The 27,063-nt window shown below is 41.1% G+C and overlaps 1 protein-coding gene across 5 annotated transcripts in view; it reads right to left on the reverse strand.

Moving 5' to 3' along the window:
- Nucleotides 1–1,270: 1,270 nt before the first annotated feature.
- The window catches only part of CNTN5 (contactin 5), a 934,652-nt gene continuing 908,859 nt past the window's right edge, over nucleotides 1,271–27,063 (reverse strand). For 4 of the 5 annotated variants that reach the window (XM_089512787.1, XM_089512786.1, XM_089512784.1 and 1 more), the window contains 5 exons: nucleotides 21,114–21,223; nucleotides 8,447–8,633; nucleotides 7,860–7,972; nucleotides 4,036–4,204; nucleotides 1,271–1,797 (listed from right to left, as the gene is read on the reverse strand). In XM_089512787.1, the coding sequence (XP_089368913.1) occupies nucleotides 1,694–1,797; nucleotides 4,036–4,204; nucleotides 7,860–7,972; nucleotides 8,447–8,633; nucleotides 21,114–21,223 (683 nt within the window). In that variant the 3' untranslated portion in view covers nucleotides 1,271–1,693. Of the gene's footprint in view, nucleotides 1,798–4,035; nucleotides 4,205–7,859; nucleotides 7,973–8,446; nucleotides 8,634–12,089; nucleotides 12,169–21,113; nucleotides 21,224–27,063 lie in introns of those variants that run through there. The other variant, XM_089512788.1, reaches the window with a different exon arrangement.

The following is a 27,063-nucleotide window of genomic DNA, read 5'->3' on the forward strand; positions in this document are numbered from 1 at the left end:
CTCAGACAACTGGGGGGCCGAAGCCAAAAAATAAATAATTAAATATTTTTTTAAAAAAATTTAAATAAATAAATAAACCAGGACAAATGTAGGACAAAATTTTCAAATGGTGGACACTTTTTAAAAAAAAGTGGAGGACACGCGAAAAAATTTGCTGATTTTTTAAAAAATGTTAATATAAATGCATGTTTCTGAGGCTTCTATAGACAATTGCCCCTGCGCACGAGAGGCCAAAGGCCCCGGCGGCAATCGGCGGCAGGACCGGGCTGGGGCCAGTCCCAAGGCCTTGCTGGGCCACATCCGGCCCGCGGGCCACAGGTTGCCTACCCCCTGGCTTAATACCTAATATAGTAACCAATGTGTTGTGACGTCTGGTTGGGAAATAAAAAGAATGATAGGGGAAGGGAGATGCTAAAGTAAAGGATAGAACTAGATGGACAAATGTAGAAATGAATGAAATAATTCACAACATTTCAGAGTAAAAACAAACAAGCACACACCTGAAAGTGGATCAAGTGTTGCACGTTGAGCTTGAAGATGAGATATGAATCTGGAAAGGCTAAACATTTAGATAGTGGGAAACACTGGAGTAGCTATTCCAGTAGGTTTTGGATGCAGAATTTGATTTATTCTGTATTTTGTTGACAACAATCTAGTCACCATGATCCTGTTCCAATCTTAATATGCTTTCTGATATCGTTTCATTTAATCACCAAATATAGACAGTACAGTACCATACAAAAATGGACTACAAAAATAAAGGTCTAAAGACTGAAAGCTGTTTGGGGATAACAGCTTTGTATCTTTGCATTCATTTTTTCCCCTTCCAGTTTGCACTTACTGGAGGGTATGTTGAAGTGTCCGATGATAGTTTCACTGCCATTTGCATTCTCAATCAGCTGTATTCTTGCTATTAAAAAATAAAACATTTCTCGCTCATTTATTAAGGTGGACAATAGCCGAGGCAAAACAACAGGGCTGACTTTTCTTCTCCATTCATGGCTTCAAATGTAACATGTAGTGACAAGTGGTTCATTATGCCCAGAAAATACAAACAGAAGAGATGAAAAACATCAGAAATTACCATATTTTTCCAACTTGATGTCGCATCTTCTTATTTTTTTTTTAAGACATTTGCTACAGTAATTGTGATGAAAAGTTTGTTATCCTGCTCTGTCAATTTGAAAAAGAAAGAAAGACGTATAAAAGAAGAGAGAAGATGGTGGTGACTCACTAGATTGCAAATATCTTTCAAATTTTCCTTTTCTTAAACAAAAATTCATAACAACTCAAATGAAATAGATGTACTGTACTAGACATCACAGTTCAAACTGCTAATGATACAAGACTGGTGTCAGCTAATATATAAACATATATTAAGGAAAGTAAATATAATTTGACAGGAATTTCATTTGTTCGTAAAAGTTCATTTCATACAATCTGCATATTTTCTGCTGGGCAATAAACATCCCCTCTCCCCCAAAGAGGACATGTAACAAAACTGAAGAGAAGAAACCTGATGAATTACTTTAGAATCCCACCCAACACTCTTCCTGGTGCATTGCAGGTATTTCCACAAGTCGTTGACGACTAGACCTTCTGCCTCCTCCGTAGACACAGGGTCTCATCCCTTGGTATTACTGGCCTATAGCAACTGAACAGATGAACGAGAAAAGGTCCACACAGTTCTTTTTCACCATGAGGTTGAAGGGACCATCAGTACCAAGAGAAATGTCATAGTTGATGAGGATGTGGAGAAAGCATGTAGGCTTGACTGAGAACTTGTGACTTTCCCCCCTGAAATGGTGAAAACCAAAGGTGAGCAGAAAGAACAAAATAGTCATTGTAGCACATGGGGCTCAGTGAATTTTAAAAAATGTAACGTTTGCTTTGGTTACAATAGGTCAGAATTTGTTTTCAGGTAGAATGTCTCTGCTAAGTCAAGGTGCAAAAATGCAAGTAACTTTCTAGTTTGCAAGAACTCCTGAGAGTAAATAACCTGTCTTGCTTTTCTATTTAATTTGAATGTCCTTTTTAATCTTATTAACCATTGATATTAGTTATAGTTAATCAATGCAAGCATAAGCAATGTACTGTGTCATTCTTTCTTTTTAAATTAGCACTTGTAAGATGGCCTGTTGGCTGGAGCTGCAGATCTGAACTGGCAAGGTAACATCCGTCCATTCTGAAATATTCTTTTTCTTACTCATGCATTCTTCACATTATTTGTTCCATTCCTGGTGCTACATCTGTGAGTGCCATTGCTTATGTACCCAAAACAGGTGCCAGAATTCTGTATCACCTTTTATTTAATTGACAGGGCTGAATAGACCGCCCCTAAGGGATGGTCTGCAGCTGCCCCTTTCAGCACCGGATTGGGGCCGCAGTAATTACATGCCGCAGCCCTGATTTGGCCTTTCTGCAATGCAGAAAAAAGCAGAGCTTTTTGCAGCTCCTTTCTGTGTCACGGAAAGGGCATCAAAGCCGTAGCTTTTCTGTGGCACTTTGGTGCTGTGTCATCTGGACTCAGCACCAGAGGAGCACCATGATGCCACCCACCATGTAATGGGGCATCATGCCAGCATGGGGGCAGAGTCGGGGTGCATGTCGTGCGGACACCATGCCCTCACTCTGCACCAATGCTGGCTTTTATGGCTGGTCTATTGAGGCCCTAACATTACATATACTTAGCTAAGTAGCAGAAACATTATGTAGAGAGATCTTGTACATGATTCATGTGTTGATTTATCAACTTTTATATTCTATTCTATATCATAACATCTCAGGGTAGCATGCAAACAAAATCTGTTTTAAACAATTTAAAACAGTAAGGAGTAATTTAAACAATTTGAAGTAGGTGAAAAGCATATACAATAATTTAACCAATATGGAACCATTTAAAACACGTTAAAGCAACATGCCTTTATGGATTCAGACAAGATTTTTAAAAATCTGTTTACTTCTACTTTTCTACAACAAAATGAGGCTCATTCCAAAGTAAATGTATTCAGTATCATAGTAGCAGACATAAACTCTACTTATTATTGCAGAGACAATGGTGCTATGATACGCATATTGGAAAAAAACTGAAACTAGACATATACATTTTCTTTCTTTCATGTTTAAACTAAGGATGCAAACAGTGTGTGTGTGTGTGTGTGTGTGTGTGTGTGTGTGTGTGTGTAAAAATTTTGGTGGGCAAGGCACTAGAAGACAACTTAATTGTATTTCACAAATGAAAGAATACACTTTGCTGGGAAGGGTGTATTATTTGGAGTGAGATCCCATTTAAGTCTGTGGTCCAAAATTCCCTAGCTATAACAGTAACTGGTACTTCATACCATTTTTTTGCCTTTACTTGTCCAAGAGAGGCATGGCCTTGGCCTGCATTGAGATCCCTCCAGACAACAGACAACATCTCTATAAAATGTAGACCTATGACTCCAATGCTGCCACTCTTCCTTCCTCCGCTGATGAAGAAGCCAGTGGAAAGCTTGCATTCCGCATTTTGTGCATTTTGACTGGCCAATATAGGTATCATTATTTTGTGGATATTGGATTTTGTTTTATTTAGAAATATAGTTTAGGCATCCAAAGGAAAGGGGCAGGCAAAGTTAATGATTTTCAGTGTCTCACTCTGTGCAACACTAGAAATTTGGGGATTGAAGGGACATTTCATTGGGGGAGCAGAATTTTAATTGGGGGTGAGGCAATGCCCTCATTTTGTCTGCCATGTAGCTACACCAGATCAGAGAATGGGTAGCTGTGTAGACTTCTCTAGTCCAATCTCTGAGCCAGCATCATACTGGAAGGACATAAGGAAGGTGACTCCATTACCTACCACCACTGTGAATGCCAGGTACATAGACTACGTTATTGAAATGAATGAATATCCCCTTGCAAAGATTTCTCCCAGCATGACATTGTTCAGTGTGATCCTGCAGTTGACAAACAATGCCAGATCATGTTGATATGAAAAGTCACTTTGGGGCAGGGTGATTAGCTCAACACTGTGCTTTCTTGTTAGATACTTACCTGAAAAAGATGGTACTCTGATCTGGGAGCTGGGTGTTCCATCCCCTCCTTCACTGACAGCACGGACTTCTATGATATAGACACCTACATCAGGGAGAAGCACCACTGCAGATGTTTTCTGTGTTTCAATGACTTGACTGTTGCTATGACCTTCTTGTCTAAACAGGACCTGTGAGTGACATGAATAGGTGTAGAATATATGACATCTTATGAATTTCTGATTTCCCCTCTGGGAAATGATAATTAAGGACTAAAGAAGTTATAATTCAGCTGAAAAAACACATTAGGGAGCAGGGCCTGCATCCCTATTAGCCTTTCCTTGTCTTTTTCAGATCCTTGTACAAGTCCCATCCTCCCTCTATCTTTGTTAATAAATACAATCTCTGAAGACCTTGGCAGGTTACCTTTGTGGTCTTCTCCTGGCTGCCAAACTGCAGCTTGATTCTCTATAATATATCCTTGATCTAGCATTTTGCTTATTCAGTTTAATATTAGGAGCATTACTGTTAATTTCCATGTTTTAAAAATGAAAATGAAAGACTGCTGGATAAAGATCTTATAGCACTCCCATTAAGTTATGCAAGATTAGAAATCATGAAATCATGAAAAACATTAGAAGATTTTTCAGCTCAAAAGTGGATAAATAATGTGTGGTCTATAGCAATATTGGAACAGCTAACATCTAAAATGTGATTAGCAGGAGGAGAATTTAAAGAAGACAATCTGAAGAGATTTGCAAGCCCTTTATTACTTCTGTTCCTCAAATGAACTCTGGACTTAAACCTCTACCTGATCAAAGTGTTCTCTGGAAAAGTATATTTTGTGTGTAAAGAATAATATACAATTCATTTGTCAGCACTTTGAAGATGAGTTAGATCCATGGTGGTAGATAGTGATATATATTTAGGCTTATTAACTAAAAAGGGAGGTGAGTGGGAGGAAGGGAGTGAGGAGAAGAGGAAATTGAGTGTTATAATTCAGAGATATAGCTGTGTTATTTTGAATCAGTATGCCATGTAGATGCAGCCTCAGTCTCAAAGGTGCTACAAGATCCTTTTGGATTGTTAAAATACAACTGTAAGTTAAAGAGTATTTGTAATGCTAAAATTATATTTATTTATTTATTTTTTAAAATAACCGCACCTTCATGTTACTTTGGCATCTCCTAATATAGGCTGAGCACTGAGTTGGGTTAAACTTGCTGTACTGAAGCCCCCAAAACAAGGGGTTCATAATTTATATAAGATATGAAAGAGAAAGCTCTATTTTACACACACACACACACACACGTAAAAGATAAAGGTAGTCCCTTGACATGAATGTCCAGTTGTAACTGACTGTAGGGGGAGGTGCTCATCTCCATTACTAAGCTGAAGAGCCGGCATTGTTTGAAGACTACTCTGGTGGTCGGGTAGACAGCTTGAGTGCACCAAATGCTGATACCTTCCTACTGAAGTGGTACCTATTCATCTACATGCATCGGCATGCTTTCGAACTGCTAGGTTGGCAGAAGCTGGGACTAGTGATGGGATCTCACCCCATCATGCAGCACTTGGGCCTCCAACTGCCAAGCTTCTGATCTTCCAGTCATCAGAATTGGCAACTTAACTACCAAGTCAACACGTGTGTGTGTGTGTGTGTGTTGCTGAGAACATAGAGACAGCCTACCCAATTCTAAGCAAGATATGAGAATATAATTCAGAATCGACCAAGAAGAAGGCACCATGTACAGAGCAATACCTAACTATACCTAATGTGACATCACCTCTGGGGGAGAAACTATTTGTTTATATGAACAAGGTGCACTAAGCATTTGTTATCCCATTGGACCAGATATGGCAGCTAATTAGACTAGGAAATATGTAAAACAAGCCAAGAAGGGAGAGAAGCCAAACTGCTTTGCAGCCTACCCTACATGAAAAAACAAACAAACCCTGTTTCTACCCCAGACATAGAATAATAGAATCATAGAGTTGCTTGTCTATGACTAATAAAGATGAACTTAACAGAGTTGGAATATACAATGAGGGCCATCCGGTTCATCCAGTCCCACTGCCATACAAGAAAACACTATCAAAGACATGTACTAAATTGGTAAGAGAAACAATTAGGCTATCTACCTATATATCTACATTGGTGTTTATGTAAATAGATATATTTCCCGTACGATTGTAATAGATGCCCATTATGAATGTTTATAATAGATATGTAATGAATGCGGCTAAATATCCCAGTGCTCAATGATATTAAAATGTTGGCTGCTTGTGTGTTCACAGATGTCTGTTTAGAGATGTATAGTTCCTCAACAGAAAAGCGTTCATTCTTTGGTGGATGTATGGTTGAGTTATATTATTTAAGATGGCAATACAGTGCACCCGCGTCATATGTGGGTGCGTTTTACATGGCTTCCAGCATATGCTGGAAGCCACGCCGGAAGGAAGTGAGCTGCACACCGGAAGAAAACAATGGCACGCGCTCCCCTGGCATGTGCCCTGTGCACTACTGCTGTGCCACCGTGGGTACAAGCCCATTCATTTGAATGGGGCTTGAGCATCCATTTTTTCTCTTATGCAGGTGTGTGTGTGTATGTGTGTCCGGAACGGATCCCCCGCGTAAGAGAAGGGACGACTCCATTCCTCAATGTGTGAACTACAGAGAAGTCTTCTGGAAAGAGGGAGCAATAAAGATTCAGTCCTTATGAAAGTGTAACATCTTGGGGACAAACAGACCAACAAAGCCAGCTTCCAGCCAGCTTAGGGGTGTGATATGCAGATGACGCATGCCCCCAAGACACCTGGAAGCCAGCTTCATGCTACCTGGTTGCCCACATGGTGCTTCCGGGTGCTCCGGTGGCATGCTGTTTACATGCTGCACACTACCAAAGCACCTGAAAGCCAGTTGCCATCTATGGCAGGGCAGAAAAGCTGGCTTTTTGCCCATGCATATGACTAAGAGAGAGAACTCATACATATACATTTTGGTGCAGTCCAACAGCCACTTTCAAATGACATTTTAAAGAGTAGCTCCTTCCTCACAGTGCCCAAAATATGAGAGGAAGCTGGATGTTATGAATGTGGATTGCTGAATATCTGCAGCTAAATCATAACAAATCTCAGTCTTTGCACAGTGTTATCATGGCTTTCACCACAGTCTGCCCCTACTATAGTGAAAATGTGATAGTGGTAATGGCATCAAATGGCATATATTGCCTAGTTTAAAATCCCTGGTCAACAATCACTTTATTTAAAACATGCCAGCTAAAGAGTAAATGTATTACATTTAATTTTAGCTCTCTTCATTCACTTCATTTAAAAATTGCTTTTGTCTGACTCCTTTTTTAAAAATAATCAAAATAGTTTTTTACTTTGGGGTAGAGGGGGTTGACACATTTAAGAAAATACCACTTGCTTCATTAGTGTTGCAGCCATGAGAGAATTGTGTCCCTGCAATACCCCAGCCCCATTCCTAAGGTTACTGTCAAAGATGTTAAAAGCCATCAACATGGTCCCTGGATTTTGCTAGCCATGGGGGGGTGGAGGTGGGAATGGGTGGAATAGAACCCCTGAAGATATGAAGAGGCAATTGTATTTACTGATAAAAGGTTTTATCTGTAACTGTTTTAATCTTTGAATTACAGTGCTGGGGAAAAGGCATAATGATGATGATAACGATGAACACACACATGGATTGAGGCCTATGGGTTTAGTACTCTGACTGTCAGTGCTCAAAGATTCTACTATAGACAGGATGAGTGCACAGCATAACAATGTATGAAAGGCATTCATGCTCCAGATAACAGGATGGTAAACATATGGCAAACTGACCTTGTATCCCATGACATCAGATTCATTTGCTAAAGGTCTAACAGGTTCCCATCCCAGGGACACATGGGAGCCATCTTGTATCCACATAATATTGCTTGGTGCTTGACTAGGAGCTGAGGAAAGGTTAAAAATAAAGAGATAAATACATGATACATTGTTTAGAAATACATTTTGGAAGGTTTTGAAAAAAGAAACAAAACAACCAAGGGGCAGTTTAATTTTTTATTAGGTTTATGTTCAATTGCCAACAGAGCTAGACAAAGTTCAGCTGTATAGCTTCTTGCTGAAAATGTGTCATTTTAATAGCTATTGGGCAGCCCTGCATCATTTAATCTCCATTTGCTGTTCTATGTCAAAAACATTTAGCCTTGTTTTCCAGAAAGCTAACCTTGCCTCTCATGAATGCCAAATGTTCTTGGTCACTTTTTAGGAATACAGATACTTTGAAGTGAGCTCATGAATCACAACAACACCACAGTCCTGTTTGTTATTCGTTACATATCTCAAGAAATGGGGAAAAGAGAAGAAAGAGAATGGAAACCTTTTTAGAGCTACACATATGAGGAGAACAGAAGTTGGGAACCTACGGGATTTCTTGGTAGCAGCACGAACGACATTGCTAGGTGGCCCGTACCCCGCTGAGTTGTACGCCTTTACTCTCAGGTGGTACAGTGTGTTGCCTTCTAGCCCTGTCAGAATGATGGATGACTCATTTCCTTCTGTCCTGGCCTTTTCAGCTGCTTCTTCTTGTTCCATATCTTTCCAGTAACCAACCTGCCAATGGAAGACTGTATGAATGATTGACCAGCACATTTGTGGGGTCCTCCCCTTAATTATGATCATTCATAATGTCTATACCATGTTTCAAAAACTCATCAAAATAACTTGTTTCCACCACCCTCACAAAAAACCTTTCAAATATTGTTGAAACCTGTGAAATAGTAGTATGCCCAGTGTCACTTGGCACTTGGAAAAAATATTATAGAATCATAGAGTTTGAAGGGAGCATAGACGCTATCAAGTCTAACCCTCTATCAACAGGAATGCACAAGTAAAGCATGCCAGAAAGATGGCCATCCAGCTTCTGTTTAAAGATCTCCAAAGATCCAGCACTCTTTGAAACAACCTGTTTCACTGTCAAACAGCTGTTGCAGTGAAAACATTCTTCAGGTTTAGTTGGAGCCTCTTGTCTGGTAATTTTAATTTATTGGTTAATATTATAGTGTCTGGATCAGCTGAAAACAATTTCCTTCTTCTATATGCCCCACAGGCATTTCATTATAATTATTATATTTCCTCAGTCTAGTGCCCTTCAGATATGCTGGACTACAACTCCCATAGCCCCCAAATCAATATACCCAACACATCTGGAGGGTGCTAGTATGAGGAAGGCTGGTAGAGTTTCTGCTGAAGAACTAGTTGCTCAGGATGGTTGTGGCAACTGAACTTATCTGTAAGGCCAAGACTACCAACAACCTTCTTTCTCTCCATTGGTTGCCTGGATGGGCAACTGAAGAAAGTCAAAACAATTGATTTGCTCAAGGGTCTTCAGCTGCTGATCCTTTATATAGATTAGTAGTATACTCAGAGGTCAAATTCCAAAATAAAAACAAAAAAAGTGAAAATAATTTTAACAAATAAAACAGGCAGTGGCCAGAATCTCAATCCTGTTTTTTTTTTTTAAGTTATTTCATATCCTGCAACATTTCAGATATGAAGACTGGGATACTTGTGGCCAAGCAACAGCAGAGTGTGATCAAGATGGCAAAAGTTCTTAATGAGTAAGAGCACACAAGCTAGGAGTGGATGCAGCAGTTTGCCTTTGTCTAAGCCTACTGGGTAGGAGAATATCTCACAGTTCCTTTACTGTTTGCTGAATTGAGTGCAAACTATTTTTGCCATTTGAACTCATGCGGGTTATAGACCGCCATTTCGGACGTCCTCAGGATGTCCCATTTTAAAAAGGGGGTGTCTCTTCTAGACGCCCCTTTCCCTATCACGGACTCAGTCCGTGACAAATGGCAGCGGCCATTCCACACGGCCGCCACTATGTTTATGTCTTGGACGCATAGCGTCCAGATGGGTCACAGCGGTTATGACGTCGTGGGTGCACCATGGGCGCCTCGCAACTTCATAACGGCGTCGCAGGAAGAAGCTCCATTTTGGAGCTTCTTTTTTGCTCCGTGAGGGAGTCGCGCAGTTTGTATGCGGCGACTCCCTCGTGGAGCAAAGAGCAGCACCGGCAGACCGCCACAAAGCGGCGGTTTGTAACGCCTCCCTGTCTGCAACAATTGAAATTAACTGAGGATAAAAACAGGCAAGTGGGAAAAGGAAAGAGAAACTGGGGCATTATAAAAGCTGCTGGGGGAAAAAAGGGATGGTAGAGGATTAACTGGAGCTGTCCCTGTAAAGTTGGGACAGTTGAAAACTATAGTATTTATTGATGTTAAACAATAATGACAGGGGGAGCTGCAATGTATTTAAAAGATGGGTTTAAAGGCTTTCAGGATGGAGGGAAGACTGGCCATAAGAAGAACAATCAGGGGAGTCTTGATGGGTTCAGAACCACCAAAACAGTGTGCCTCCCCTTGCACACTTCCCCAGGGCTACATTTTGTCCACCCCATCATAGACCTGCAATCACCTGGACTTGGGTCAGCCCTGGGTCTTCAATGATCCCAATGTGACACACACATATATATATATATAATGTTTTTTGAAACTCCCAAACCACATGTCTAAAGGCAATTCAGCTCCTCCCCACAATTCTAAAAAGGAATAAAATGTGTAGAAATGAGAACCGGATATAATTAGAACATCACTTCTAGTTTTGAAAAGAAATGGTGATATAGAACACATTTATTGGGAATAAACATAATTTTTGATGTGGAAAATTGGGAGAGAGGAGCATCAGTGGTGTTGAGGTCCCAACAAAACTTTCTGCTAACCCTAAAAATGTTTGTTTTTGGTCCATCTAACTTGTTGGCATCTAAATGTGACCAGCAGTATGACAGAAATTGAATATGGGATATTTTGTACATAAAGCACATGCTCTGTCACTATGTGTCAACTCTTTCTTGGGTTAGGCTGAAAGACAAAAACTGACTCAGTGTCATTCAGTGACCTTTCATGGGTTGGTGGAGAAATGAACCTGCAATCCAACTGCCATGCCATGCTGGCTTTTGTGCACTGCATTGCATTCTGAAATGTGCTAGTTTTGTTGTTTTTGTTACGTGTTTTTCTTTTCTGTTCAAAAATATGTTCAACTGAGGAAAAGGGGTTCACTCTGAAGTGGCGTTTCACATTTTCAGCCAGCTATCCACAGGGTGTTATACATTTGACATGCTGAAATGCAGAGCAACCCAGCTTTGGCAGTATGGGACACCATAGCGAGACTGGACAAGCAAGAATGAGTATTGATGAGAAGTCAAAACCACTTCAGAACACTTAAAGACAGCCCACCTCTGGTGGGTTTTCAAAGAAATTTACTATTCAGACCTAGCAAGCTTCAGCTGAATTCTGTGAGAAAGTGGCATGAGCAATATTTCCTTCCTTGGCGAGCACAGTACACAGCAAGGCAGCTCTTAGCCTGTGTAATGAATTGGAGATGACAGAACACCTGAGGAAACCTTGTAGTGGGTTAATAATACCCAAGCAGCATCGCTGGGAGACAGTGAGGAAACCTGAGGGTTTGGTTTGAGTTACTGTGATAGGAACAGGTTTCTGTCAAATATAATTCAGGAAGAACCCTCTCTGTGGAGTGGCTCCCTCCTCATTTCCACACAAAAGCCCAAATCGTTTTTGATGTTTACAAGTCTGTGGCAGTTGTTGCTTGCCTTTGCTGGGTTTTCCCAGTCTCTGGAGGTTGTAATAACAATGCATGAATACTGAACAGCTCCATACTTATGCTCTCAGTATAGCCACCATCTTCTTGCAAACACTGGTTTTCCAGGGAGCAGAAATACTTGAGCAAGTTTTTGGCACTGCACTTTCCAGAACGCCCCCCCCCCCCCCCCCAGGTAGTATAAGTTCTCTGTGGTCATTATTGTTTTTTTTTTTTAATGTTCAACAATAGGTCTGCCTTTGCACTTTCTTCCTTGATCTTTCTTAGTAGTTGTTCCATCATCATATTGCAGCTTCTCCCTCATTTTTTAGAATTTGGGGTTCATCTTCATATGGCTCTTCTTTCCATGTGTCCTTAAGTTGACTCAGGGCTGAAATAGATGGCTCAGATGGGGTGGCGTGAAACCGCCCTACCCGAAAATGGATTGGTGTGATGTCCTCGCTCTGTTTCTTCTATCCTGACCCCTCTGCAATGTAAATAAATACTCTTAGGGATGTCTTTCCAACTCTTCTCTTCTTGCCAGTCCTCTCTCAGCTCTGGCAGTTTAGATTAGCACCTTGCATAATTTCCCTATCAGAATGGAGAATGGAGCTCCTATAATAAAGCCTTTAGTTTGTTTCTCCAAGCATGCACTCTCTGTTAGTTTCCTACACAGAAAAAGCTGTTCTTTATACAAACACATGCAAAATTTGTGCAAAATAAATTTCGAACTGCAAAGATTTTCCTTAATTCAGAATTTTCCTTGTCTGAGACTGCTGTCATGCTGCAGAATTAATGCAATTTGACACCGCTTTAACTATCATGGCTCCATTCTATGGACTCTTGGGATTGGTAGTTTGTTGTGGCACCAGAGCTCTTTGACAGAGGAGGCTAAATATCTCACAACACTACAAATCCCAGATTTCCTTAGCATGATGCGGTATCAAGCTGTAGATGCAGCCTGAGTTTCCAATGCTCAAGAAGCACCTTTTTTTTCCTGACCATTTAAAAATATTTTCAAATATTCTTTCCATCCCTTATTCTTCACATGACTTTTGGAAACAGCCTCTGTTGCCTGCTTGTTCTCCTCTGTGCATTCCCGTTTGCACAAAAGGAGAAGAAGCGGGCACTCTGGCAGTTGGCTGCACAATGTTTTTGCTAAGAAGAAGTGTGTTGTAGTGCAACCAACCATGTAACTGCATGAGTGTAGACTAAATCATGCAAGCACGATATAGGAACTCAGCTGATTATTTTAGTGTTGAAGCTAAGTTTTAAAAAACCCAGTGAAATTCCTCTGATGAACAGAAGAACATTGAGGAGTCCTTCAAATCTACCACCTTTCCTTGGGACTCCTTGGACCATGTATGGGACAGTTGGTTTGCAGGGAGTTCTGGCTTGGGCAGTAGTACTCAGACCTTTTACCCTTGGGACCCCCTTTACATCTACATGTCGATGTTACCTCCCCACACTCAATGTAAAATATGAATAAAAATATTTTGTTTATTTAGTGTGCATATTTTCATTTGCATATTCACATACATTCATATTTTAACATTTTAAAGAAAATAACATTGTTCAAATCAGAACAGCTTTATTTAAGTAAATTCAATATTTAACTCAATGCATGTGTAAGCTTTACACATAAAAAGGTTTAGGAAGAGGAAGAGAAGGAGGGATCAGGGTCCCCTTGAGTAATTCTTATGCCCACCCTGCGGGTTCCACCCCACCATTTGAGACCCACTGGGCTATGGATTTAGAACCTCATTACTTGTTATTATTTTGGTTTCATTTATCTGCTAAGCTACTAAAGCAGTCTTATATAACATGGCCTGTTCTCCAAGATGTACAATGTGCATGGAATTTTGCCAGTGTCAGTCTATTTGCCTTTTTCTCTCATGTTCCTGGCCTCTTTGGAGGGCACTGCATTGATTCCAAGTTTATCCAGAGGCCTAGTGGTTCTGAAGGAACAGCTCATAATTATCTAGACAACATTTCCCCAGAGAACAAGACTTGCAGCTCAGTTGGACAAGAAGGTGCTGACATGATGGTTTACTAATCTACGCAGTAGCTCCTCACATAGAGACAATCTGCAGTTGCAAGCACTTTTTCAGGGAAAGTGGGGCAAATATGTGAACCTCCCTGTTCATGTTCCTACAGCTAAAGGACTCTTGTAGGCCTTGGCTTCCCAGGTAAATACAGTGGAAATAGGACAAATCAACATAATTAAGAAAATGCCAAGTATAAAATAAGGCATGTTATGCACCCATTAGAATGAGAACACAACATTTTAACCCTAGCCTTTAAAAGTCAAAGGACTTAGGAGGTTTTTTTAGAACTGGAGGACCAAAATCAGTATGCAGAAGGATCTTGTAGCACCTTTGAGATTTACTGAAAGAAAGAGTTAGCATGAGCTTTCGTAGGCTTCAGCCTACTTCTTCATGCTACCAACTTCCTTCCTTCAGTTAGTCTCAAATGTGCTACAAGATCCTTTTGCATACTGATTTTTCCAGACTAACATGGCTATATCTTTGGAGGACTGAAAGATGGCAGTGCTGGTAATCTTAAGGCTGGACTTCTGCAATGTGTAGTACATTGGGCTGCCTATATACCCAATTTGGAACCTTCAGTTAGTTCAATACATGGTGCTCAGACTGGTTACTGGTACATCTAAGGGTGACCATATTACACCAATATTAAAAAACACTCCACTGGCTGCCAATTAGTTTCCAAGCAAAGTATCAAATGTTGGTTATTATCTTTAAAGCTCTACATGGTTTGGGTCAGGATTACCTACAGGATCACCTTCTTCCATATAATCCACCCTGCACACTCAGGTCCTCTGGTAGACATCTACTTCAGTCACCCAAAATTAGGCTCGCTGCAACCCAGAAGACACTTTCTTCAGCTGCCCCCATACTGTGGAATGACCTGCTGGAAGAGATTTGTCAGCCTGAGATGCTGCCTGAGTTTAAATCAGCAGTAAAGACCAGTCTCTTCTGGTAGGCCTATCCAGATGGTGTTTAAATTAGGATTTTAAAGTATTTATTGGTAAATCTTAATATGTATTTGATTTATATGTTTTTATTTATAAAATCATGTATATGGTTTTATATGTGTTGGTTTTTGTTCCCTGTGCTGATCCACAGGGAAAGGCAGGTAAGAAATAACAACAAGGACTACTATTACTACTACTATTAAAAGGTAAATGTTTCCCCTTTGACATGATTGTCTAATTATGTCTGAGTATAGAGGGTGGTGCTCATCTCTGTTACTAAGCTGAGGGAACCAGTGTTGTCAAAGATGACTCTGTGGTCATATGGCAAGTATGACTAAATGATAAGGTGCATGGAATGATGTTACTTTCCCACCAACAAGGTACTTATTTATCTACTTGCACTTTTACATGCTTTCATACTGCTAGGTTAGAGGAATCTGGGACTAGTGACAGACACTCACTCCATCACATGGTACTTAGGTCTCAAACTGCCAACCTGCTGACCTTGTGGTCATCAGAGTCGGAGTCTTAACTGCTAAGCCACTGCATCCATATACTGCTGCTGCTGCTACTATTACTACTCTGTTATTTTACAGACAAGAACATTTTACATCTCTGTGTGGAGGAAGAAGGAGAAAGGAGGTGACCAAGAACTTAAACCAAGAATTAAAAGGAAAAGGAATCAAGTGCCCAAAGCTTCTTTGTTTTAAAGGATGTGTATCAAGCTTTTTACCAACAGTAATACAACCCATTAACAGCTAATACCAAAAAAACAAAACTGTACTGCAGTTGTTTAGTTTGGGTTGAGGAAGAGGGGAACAGAATTGAGAACATTAACTATAAGCTAGGAAATATACAAAGCAACCATACTGGACTAGAAGGGTGGGGACTGTGTGTCCCTTCCAATGTTGTGGGACTGCAATTCGCAGATTATTTTTGCCATTGGTTATACCAGATCCAGTGACTCCTGAGCCAGGAAATATTGAGACAATGTAGATTTTTTTTCTGTGCTGAACACTCCTTCTGGATGAGTCCTTGTGCACACTGTAGTTCATACCCTCCATCTGTCCTGATTTAGCAGAGACAGTCCAGATGTCTGTCACACCACTTTTTAAAACTGCTTTTAAAATGTCCCATGTTCTCTCGTCTTCTCACATTTCCCTTTGGTCCCCATCATAGTTAAATTGCTGCAAACTGAGTTCACATTGCAAATGCAATTTGCACTCAGTTAACTCAGCAGTGGGGAGAGGAGAAGAGGGGAGGGGAAAGGGTAGAGTCTTGGCCTTCTTTGTAGGCACAGGCAAAAGCAAACTGCTGCAGCCTCTTCTAGCGTGCATGCTTGTCTTCATAAATAACTTTTTTATTATTTAAATTATTACAAAAGCCATTATTGCAAAAAAACAAACAAAAAAAAAACCAAACCAAAAACAACCAACTAACAAACATACTATTAACTACAAATACCACTACATAAATGTGACATATAACACATGACATAGTCAGACTTGCAATACTTGTATATTAAGTATTGCAAGTCCATAAATACTGTAACTTTTGCCTTATTGACCACACTCTGATGTTGCTTGACCCACATCTCCTGCTTTTCATCTGTGAAATGTTGGAAGCTATGATAGTAATACATTTTTGGAAGGGTGGGAATTGGGAAGAAAAGAACCAGGTGGACTCTCCAGAGTATTGATAGATGCTGCTCTAAAGCAGCCTGCAGCATCAGCATCAGGGACCAGCAGCACACAGTAAAAACAACAAACAATTGCTTTAAAGACAGCTCCCTCAATCTGAGATTCTTCCACTAGGAACCTCTGTTGGAGCAATTTTTGTTGAGGCTATTTTTCCAGGACAGTGTTTACAACTATGCAAGTGAGAGTGCCACAGAAATCTTGCATTATAGATCTAGTTCTGTGTGAATTCCGCAACAAAACATGACTCTAAATGGCTAAAGTGTATAAGTACTGTGTTGTACACTTGTGTATAAGTATTAATATGAGTTGTAGATTAAACAGCTGCCTTGTAAATCTGTCTGAGCATTCCTGTGCTAGAAATGCAGGAATGCTCAGCAATTACAGAGTTAAAAATGATTTAGAGAGAGCAGCTGTGATAAGGTTAAGTAGTTTCCAGTGATCCAAAGTCTCATCACTTCTTATCCTCCTATCCTAACTACTCTGAGATGTAAACTGATCCTCTTATGGATTTTTCCAGCTTGCCCCTTGATTTCCTCACTTCTGCAAAAAGTCAAACTAGCTTAGTTTGGTGTTAGCTTAGCACCCTTATGAAGCTTTCCTGTCTTTAACAGAGTACTTACAATAAAGCCTGGGTTTGTTTCTTTAGCCACTGATGTCATGGCTCCTCAATATGAATTGTTAGCCACTGCACATATGCACTGTCTATCATTTTAAACACTCACAAAAATATATGCTACAGCAGTAGAGGATTTGCTGGGTGATTTAACCAACTTTCAAGGTTGGGAACCACAAAAGAAGTCAATTTTACGGGGGGGGGGGGGAAGCTGCCAACAGATAGGAAAAAAGAGCTAAGGTGAGGGGGTGTCACTGACAAACCTACATTAAGATCAGAAATAATGACAGTCTAGAACAATTTTTGCATAAAGCCTGAGCAATTCCACTGGCAATGCCATCTACCATCCAAGGATGCTTTTGAAACTAAGCAAATTGCTAGGACTGTTCCTCAGTTCAACATGCAGCAGACCCGCATTACCAAGTAGGTCATGGAAGATTTATCCCTCCTGTCACTTTTGTCAATAAAACAAAGCAGGAGACCATGGTGAAAGAAGAAGCGGGTGAGTTAACAAAACAAAACCTGAAAAGGAAATTGCCCAAGGCATAATATTATTGCAAAAAAGGGGGCAAGTTATCAAAGGCTAGGACCCTCATCTATCCTGGTCAGGTAGGGGTGCCAGAGTCTCCAGTTTTTGTGGGCCATCTCTAAGTGGGAATTGTTGTTATTGTTTTGTGCCTTCAAGTCATTTCTGACTTATGACAACACTAAGGTGAAGCTATCATGCAGATTTCTTGGCAAGTTTCTTTAGAGGTTTTTTTTTCCATTGTCATCCTCTAAGGCTGAGAGCATGTGACTTGCTCAAGATCACCCAGTGAGTTTCCATGGCCAAGCAGAGATTCGAACCGTGATCTCCAGAGATGTAGTCCAGCACTCAAACCACTACACCACACTGGCTCTCCATGTGGGAGACAAGGTTGTAAATTCTCCAGTTTTGGTGAGCTCAGCTCCAAGCAAAAGGAAAGGGCTTTGTGAAATCTCCAGCTCCATCAGTTTATTACAGTTTGCAAGACTTAACTGGTTTATTGCTGCAACTTGAAAAGAGTTCTGTGGGTCTCTGTTTACGTCATTAGCTTATTTCCTCCTTCCTTGTTATAATGCCAGGACTCACCCTCAACTATGCTTTGCATTCACCTTCTAGCTAGAAGAAAGTTCCTTATCCTATCTCTCTGTGTAGGCAAAACAGAATAATCCCCTCATTTCACCTTGATCTGGGAACAGCCCCTTTAGTAATACGTTTTATTTATAGACCGCTATTCTGCAATGATCATAGCGGTGTACAGTAAAAATTGCAATACAATACAATACAAAACACAAGGTGACAGTTAAAGGAGGGAGAAGTCTCGTCCTTCAGGCTGTCCCTGATGAGCTGGGTCTGCCTGATCGCTCACTCTGAGGCCAAGATGATAGTTAAAAGAGGGAGGAGCCTCTTCCTTCAGGCTGTCCCTGATGGAGCTGGGTCTGCCTGATCGCTCCCCCTCAGGCCAAGATGACAGTTTAGCTAAGATTTCTGTCATAATTTCCAAACAGGAAAACATTTTCTCTCTGCATGTGCGTGTGTTTGAATTACTACATAATGCTGAATGACATTACCATCCCTAGGTTTTAGCCTGGAACCTCAGGACTTGAAGCACTCTTGAACTAGTAACCCTAAAACCAGGGCAAAATTAGGCTCAGGGGTTATGTGTGATCCCCCAAGACACCTGGCTCATGATCTCTTGATCTCTCCAAACTTCCTAGACTACCTCCTTCTCCCCTTCTCTTTGCTAAATGTGGAGGAAGAGAAGATAAATTCCTGGAAGCCCTCAGATGTCTTTGGCCCGTTACAGACGGGCCTTAAAGTACGTGCTGAGCACGTACTAGGGTTAGGAAGCGGCGGTGCTTCCGCACCCCCCCCCCCAACCCTAGTACATGCTCAGCACATACAAAATGGTGGTGGCCGTTCCACACAGCCACCACCATGACTACGTCATGACCGTGCTGCCTCCAAATGAGGCAGCGCAGTTGTTACATAGTGGGGCTGCACGAGGGCGCTTAGTGCACCCTTTCCGCGGCCCCGGAAGGAGCTCCGTTTCGGAGCTCCTTCCAGGTTTGTGTCGCTGGGTGCAGCCTTTAGATGGCTGCGCCCAGCAACGCAAAGGAGAAAGGGGCCAAGTGGCCCCTTTCTCCTCCTCCCCACCACCATCGGGTGTCCTCGGGGCTTGAAGCCCCAAGGACACCCCTTTCCAGGCCTGTGGTGATCCCTGGGGGAATTAGCCCTGTGTGTGACTATTACTCCCAGGGAGTCCCCTTTTACTTTCCTTCTAGGACCCCTTGAGGTCCTGTTTCCGCTGCCACCACTCAGTGAATTTTCCAAACAACCTTCCCCCAAGCACACACTGAGACTTGCTAGGGATATCTAAATTCCTTCCTTGCTAGCTTACAGCACCCAGTAGACCGAGCTTAAGACGCGTGTCCAGGAGCAGAGAGAGCCAGCAGATACTTTTAAAGAAAGATATTTATTTTAAAGAAGTAGAACAGAATAGGAGGATATCATTCATGCAAGGCCTCCTTGCCTTGCAGGTCAGAAAACACAGTTACAAAGATGTTCATTTCAGGCAAGCTATTAGATAACATAAGAAAACCTAAGTGCACTAACTAACACATTCCCTATCTACTCACACAGTGATGGGATTTGCAGTCCGTGTTGAGTTTTTGGATGCAGAGAGCTGGCCCTCATGGCCTAGCTCTTTTGCTTGCCTCCGTGCAAGCACACAGCTGGTTTCCCCAAACAGACACAAAGATGGAGAACAAAAAAAGCATGGTCCTACAGGGTATTTTTAAAGTCCTCTCCTTGAACCTTCTTGAAAAGGCCGCTCTGGCACTGCTGATTGGCCAGGTGAGCCTTACATCAGCTATAGTGTAGCTGCTCATTAGCATGTGATGTCAGCTCTCATTAGCATGTACCTCCCCCCAGATTAACCCTTTGTGGTTCAGGGGAAGTCCTCAAATGACTGGAGGGCCCAGTCATCACAAGGCCGCGGGGAAGCGGCCTTTTGCCCCTTCCTCACGGCCCGGAAAGCGGTGGATCGGGGCCTCAGAGGCTGCCGTTGTGGCAGCTGAGGCCCTGATACACCAGGGAAAGGAGCGCCTACAGGCCATGCCCCCAACCCGGTGCAAATAGAACCAGCAAAACATGGCTCCTATTAGCGCCCTAGAACAGGCACCATAAGCGCCATGACATGGCCTTATGATGTCCCTTGTGCACAGCACCATTTCGGCACTACACGTGACGGACGTCATCAAGGTGTGTGCCATCTGGATGAGCGCATGCCATGATGGCACCCACAGTACGTGGTAAGGGCTTAGAGCGCGTGAATGCTCAGCTGTATCTGAGCCCTAGTTTGTGTGCAGGCCAGCATAAAGTTCTGATCTGTACACCCACTTGGTGACCATATAAGACAAAGACCTACATGAGACCAGCTCATCTACTGTCCTGCTCAGGTTTTCCAAACTCAGAGTCAGTGGCTTCTTTGATTGAATCAATCCATCTGTAACATGGCCTTCCTCTTTTGCTACTTCTTTCCACTTTACAAAGCATTCTTACCTTTTCTAGTGAATCATGTTGTATCATGAGATGTCCAAAGTAGGATAGCCACTGTTTAGCCATTATAGTTTATATCACAGTCATCAGTGGGGTGCAGTGATGTGCACCACACTGGATGACACCCCAGAAGGGAGTGTATCTCCAGTAGGATGATGCACCCAATGGGACTGGTGTGACTGCTGGACAAATGAGAAAGGGCCTCATCTCCCATTCCTAGTGACCTTGAACAGGTGCTCTGGAGGCCATAATACTGCCTCCCTCAGCAGCAGTTCCTGTAGGAGGGACATGCCTTCCATTCAGAGTCCAGTACAGAGTCCAACATGGGTGAGCAGCCACACGGGATCCTGAATGGGTGTTCCGAAGGCTGCAGTGCTGCTACTCCAACAGCAGTATGGTTAGGTGATGGCTAGCCAGCCAGCCAGCCAAGAAAGTAAGGTGAGTAAGGCAGTGGCGGGGGGGGGGGAGTGCAGGGCTGCCTGCCCCCCTCCTGACATTAGGTGACATCAATTGCAGAGAACCCAGTGGTTTATATTTATACCTCAAATCCTCGAGGTCTTCCGAGACTTTCTTTACTGTGTTTCCATGCAACAAGAATTTCTGATACAGACAATCCTGTAGCTTTAACATCAGTTGGAGCAGTGCTGGGTTCTGCAATAAAAAAAAAGAAGAAGAAGAATTGGAATAATAAAGTTCAGTTATAACAACTTGTACCTATCAAAAATACTAGAGTTGAATTTGTCAGAGACTTTCTCCTTAGGATAAAACTTCACAGTTGTCTTGCCTATCAGAAAAGTAATGCCACAGAAGTCATTATTTCCACTGTATTTCTTTATGTCTTCTCATCATGTTCCTATGTCGGATTCAACTTCTGTGAATCAGATGTTGTACATGTGGATGTTTCTCAGCATCTAGCAAAATGTGAAGCATTACGAAGGGTACAACATGAGTGAAGAGAACGTTGGCATGGTTGATAAAACATCCATACTGTGCTATTAAAAAAAATCCTCAAGCTGATGTACAACAAAATAAGCACATAATCCCCCTTGTAAACATAATGCACCTCACATGTATTTCAGCAGGTCAAGCTCTTTCATCCACTCAGTCATATGCAAAACTCACTTTCCAGATTTCCTTCCCCTCCTGCTAGCAGATTTTGGGCAGGAAATAATATGCAAAATAATACTATTTTTTTAAACAAGGCATGCTATTACAAACTGGTGCTAAAATGCATTATTGCTATAGTATAGATGTACCTTAACTTTCTTCTAAAAGGAAGCAATGAATAAATTTTAACAATTTTCTACCTGTTGCAAGAAGATCTTACAAAACCACAGTTTTAGAAGTCTATTGGTAACTTTGCACAGGAAATAGCATTTTATGTGCTGGAAATAGTGACTGGAATTCTGCTGGGGACACGTTGCTGTGTGAGACCTTACGTCAGCAGAAATTAGTATTGGGCAGTTTTCTAATGTCCATATCCAGTACAGGGCTACTGTTATGTTGAATGAAGTGACTGTTGAGCATTGGGAAAGATGCACAATGGGACCAATGTGCATCAGTCCAGTTGTGCACTGGTCTTGTTGTGCATCAGGACAGTGGCTAGGGAGTGCTGATGGGCATTGGTGAAACCTGATGTACATTAAAACATTCTTTCCAGTATCCAGTTATGCATGTTCACAATTCACTAACAGGGTTTCTTAGTGACTCTGCTATGAAGGCCACAGACTAGAACACTGGGGACCATGATTTGAACCCTGCTTTGGCTGTGGAAACCCACTGGGTGAACTTGGATGAGTCATACGTTATCAGCTTCAGAAAAACCCCTAGGTTTGCCTTAGGGCTGCCATATGTCGGAAACAACTTGAAGGCATACAACAACATATATAAAGTTACATAATGTAGACAGTGGTATAGGACTCCAGCCAACATTTCTGTATAAAAATATTATTTTCTACATAGAAAATGGTGAGTTTTGCATACAAAATGATGTGTGCAGAATAAGCCCCAAACTATTAATATATCGGTCAGCCCATGGTTCTTCTCAGCACTAAAAAAAAACATCCCAAAAATGTTTTTTTCCTTTTTACCATTTTGTGAATATTTTCCAATATTCTTTCCATCCTTTGTGTGTTTGTATTGGAGGCAAATACATCCTTTGTAGGTTCCAGGTTGCAAGTAAAAAATTCTAGAGAGACTAATTTTGTCATGGTTAATTAGTCACCAATGTAAGAAGGTGCCATATTTTCCTTTTGAATTCTGCTGGCAGTACACTGCTTGGATGGTGTGTACCAAAGACTCTTTGTGACCTTGGGCCAATGAAAAAGCAAGCACAAAGTTTCCCTTTGCCCAGTGATGGCCCCTATAAAAGGAATGTGAAATAAGAACTGGAATAGTAATTGAAATGCTGGAAAAATGACATAAAAACCTCAAAGTACCAGCTTTCAGTAGCACTGAAAAACATTTCCCAACATCTAGGCATGAGAAGAAGCTTTTCAAGGAAGTGTATGCACCAAATTTCTCCAACTCTTCTTTGTTGTATTGTTTTACTGTAACTTTACACAATAGTATTGCATCAAGAGTATTCTTGCATGATGTTTTAATAAAGCACTCCCCTGCTTTGGTACAACACTACACCAAAATCAACTGACTAAAACAAGACATCAAAAAAGTATCTTTATAAACATCACATTGCAATTACATTCATGTACTGCTTTTATCAATGTGTAACGTCAGTGATTTATCCCTCAATCCTTGTATTTGATCAGGGGAAATTTAGAAGTGTGTGGTACTGGGGAGGCTGGAGGGAACTAGCTACAGAATGTTCTGTGCATTGTGCTCTGTATAAATTCTGGAAATAAATATTGAAAACTCTCTCTGATCCTGTTACTTTTAAGCAACAGGAACAGATAATGCAGGGCCTCCAAATCTGACAGAAATTCAGGTAAAAATTAGTGAATACCTCAAATTGCTGATACCCACCACACCTAGATACAGATTATATTGTTCTATCTTTCTATCTATCTATCTATCTATCTATCTATCTATCTATCTATCTATCTATCTAACACTGTATCATATAGGTAGGATAATTTCTCCATCATAATAACTGATATTTTCAGCTCTAGCTGGAGATTTTGCAGCTCTTTTGATATCTGAGCATTTTCCATGGAGTTGATGGCGATAAAACTTAAGACCTTCTCCCTGAAAAGCATGTGTGCTTTACCATGTACTCTATGACGTGCTCTGCAGTCTTTTCCTCTTGTTTTCCCCATTTCCAGGAAGCCCAGGAGCTTCTCTAGATGGAATGTTACATCATGAGATCACCTGGCAATTTGAGAGTCTACAGACCCTTCCTTCTCATTACATCTCAGAGCATGTGAAGTAACTGTCTAGAATCGTGTTGGTAACACAAGCAGTCATGATGCTTGCTTATGTCTTTTTAGGATAACTGCAGAAGGAGCATCCAGCATGGTTTTTTGTGGGTTTTTCAGGCTATGTGGCCATGTTCTAGAAAGTTTTCTTCCTGATGTTTCGGCAGCATCTGTGGCTGGCAACTTCAGAGAATGCTTTCCCTGGAAAAAGTTGGGTGTATATATACTGTGTGAGACTGGGAGTGCAGGAGTGATTTGCATGTGTATTGTTGTGTGCTGATGGCCGGCCTCAGGCTGGGAGGCTAATGCAAAAGAGGATTAATGTCTGCTAATTGGTGATCATTACCTGCTGGGAAAGCCTCTGATTCTGAATGGTTTCCCATTTGTCAGGCAGCAAGCCAAGTCTTGGGCAGCATCTCTATACTGAGATACACAGAGCCATCCCAAGATATTTAGCTACCTGAGATGGAACAGCATAAGATACCTCAACCCACCCAGCCAATTTAAAGCACATAGTGCTCAATGCCAGTCTAATTATTTTACCAAAGGTATAAATCCCAGAAAAAACTTTACTATTAGTAAAAAATATAAGGATCATAGGTGCGAAAATTTTCTAGAACATGGCCACATAGCCCGAAAAACCCACAAAAAACCATGGATGCTGGGCATGAAAGCCTTCAACTTCAGCATCCAGCATCTTTTTTATACAGTGTCCTTAGGATGTGCAACACATCTTTCTGCCACTATGGCACTTTCTCCACAGCCATTTTGTGGGCAGGCAGGGCAGAGGGATAGCCAGATGTGTCCAGTTTCTGCAGCCAGGCATACAAAGACCATGGGATCATCCTAGACCTCCCAGATGTTCCTCTGGAGTACTAGGAAGAGGATCTTTTCTTCATTCATCTGGCTTCAGAGACACAGCCAGATGCTTCCTGGCCGTGCTCGGCTGGCTACTAGATGTGTGGGGTAACCTAGTGTCAGAAAGGTACATTGTGTATATGGCAAGAGAAGGTGGAAGAGGAACTACACCTGGTGGAACATTTTGCTTTGACTTTTAAGTCTCTCCCCATTTTCCTCCCTCCATGCTATTTGCAACCTTTTGGCTGATGAAGAAAGCTGAAAATCTTGAAAGGTTGCACACTTTTTTGTCACTTTGCACCTACTAGATGCATTGTCACAATATAGTTTTTAGATTTGGTTGCTTACAGCTGACATGCTTACTTCTCTTTTATTTACCCTGATGGCTCAGTGTCTCCTACCAGTTCTAGAATTTGAAAATGTTTGTTTTTTCATGACCAAAAATGAGCTCTCTTGTTTTGAGAGCATAAAATGAGAAATTTTCACAGTCAAAGAAATATTGTGCTTCAGAACTTGCTGGCCAACATGATTTTCTGTGCAGTAGGCATACCTTGTTTTCCGTTTTATGCATTATAAAGATTTGTGCATTGAAAGCCATTTCCTGAATTTTATATCAGTGAAGCAATTACCTTGTTGTCAGGGAAGATTGCAGTGGGACAAATAATTTGCGATCAATGCAAAATGTTGGGTGGCAGTTTTCTATAAATGTAAAAGTCATTTCTCTCTCATGGATCTCTATTGCTCAGGATGAAAAGTAAGCAATGAAAAATAAGTAGAAAAAATATAAATAGCCTATTTGCAATGTGAGAATAGAAATCAAGTATTTTTGTTTAATATGTGAAACGAATGTGTTTTTGTGTGTATGTGTGTGTATGATGCATGCAATTACGCACTAGGATTTTACTGATATTAGGCAATAAAATGCAAATTTTCAGGAAAAGGTTGGGGATGTACCATCTATGAATAAGCTAACATAATTTCCTGAACATTCATAGAGTTGAAATTGTCATTTTTATTGATTTGAACTGGGAAAGAGCATCAAATCTGTTATAATCCAAACTAGCCCCTAACTCAGTATGTTGTTGAACATTATTTGACTATGGCTAATACTAAGATTGATATTCATTTGGTTTTCCTATAATTGTTGCCAGGATTATGATCATAACCCTTTATTAATATTGCAGTGTCAACTTCCAACTATAAAATGCCTTTGCAGTACTGTGTGGGTAAAAAAGTCCCAGATCTATAAAAGCTCTTTTTATAACACTGAAAATATTTTGTGCCACATATCAACCACACTGTTTTCTCATTTGCAAAGCCAGCATCTTGGGTTCTATATTTAGTGTGCCATATATTAAATTTCGCAGTATCTAAAATCTAAATGAGTGTTCTGCATTCATTTAGTTAAAATGCATTTTTTTTAAAAAAAGGAATCGGTTGTTATTTGCTGTTGTTATTTGCTGTCAAGTTGGCTTTAACTTATGGTGACCCTATAAATAGGAGACCACCAAGAGACCTGGTCATTGATTGCCCTGCTCTGGTCCTGCAAAGTCAGGGTTGTGGCTTCCTTGATTGACTCAACTCTTCTGTAATGTAGTCTTCCCTTTCCCCCCTGCTTTCAATTTTGCCAAGCATTATTACTTTTTCCAGTGAATCATACCATTGGTGCACTTGTGATGTCTTGCCCGCGGTGCAAAACAAGGTTCTTTTCCCCCCGGAGGGAAGCTGTGCGGTTTGCCGGCGGCTGCTTTCCTCCAGAGGGAATTAGGCTGCCGGCAGGCCGCCCTTTTGGGGCGATCTGTCCTGCGCCTATAATTCTTATATTTTTTACTAATAGTAAAGTTTTTTCTGGGATTTACAACTTTGGTAAAATAATTAGACTGGCATTGAGAACTATGTGCTTTAAATTGGCTGGGTGGGTTGGGGTATCTTATGCTGTTCCATCTCAGGTAGCTAAATATCTTGGGATGGCTCTGTGTATCACAGTATAGAGATGCCGCCCAAGACTTGGCTTGCTGCCTGACAAATCTCTTTACACAGAATACTAATGAGATAAGGCTTTGTATATGTTCCACTGAAGAAGATGCTATCCTTTACTTCTGAAGATATTAATTATCTCCCCAATGTCTCTCTTACCATGGAGGTAGGAAATGGACAGGCTGATTGATAGAACAAGGGTTCTGTAAGATTAAAAGTTTTAAAAGGCATTTCCATGCTCATGAATATAAATGGCACATTTGTAATAACAGTGGCAGAGCA

This window comes from Sceloporus occidentalis, unplaced genomic scaffold (assembly GCF_023333645.1).
Source record: "Sceloporus occidentalis isolate IW3139 unplaced genomic scaffold, rSceOcc1.0.p SCAF_2, whole genome shotgun sequence".
Lineage (NCBI taxonomy): Eukaryota > Metazoa > Chordata > Lepidosauria > Squamata > Phrynosomatidae > Sceloporus > Sceloporus occidentalis.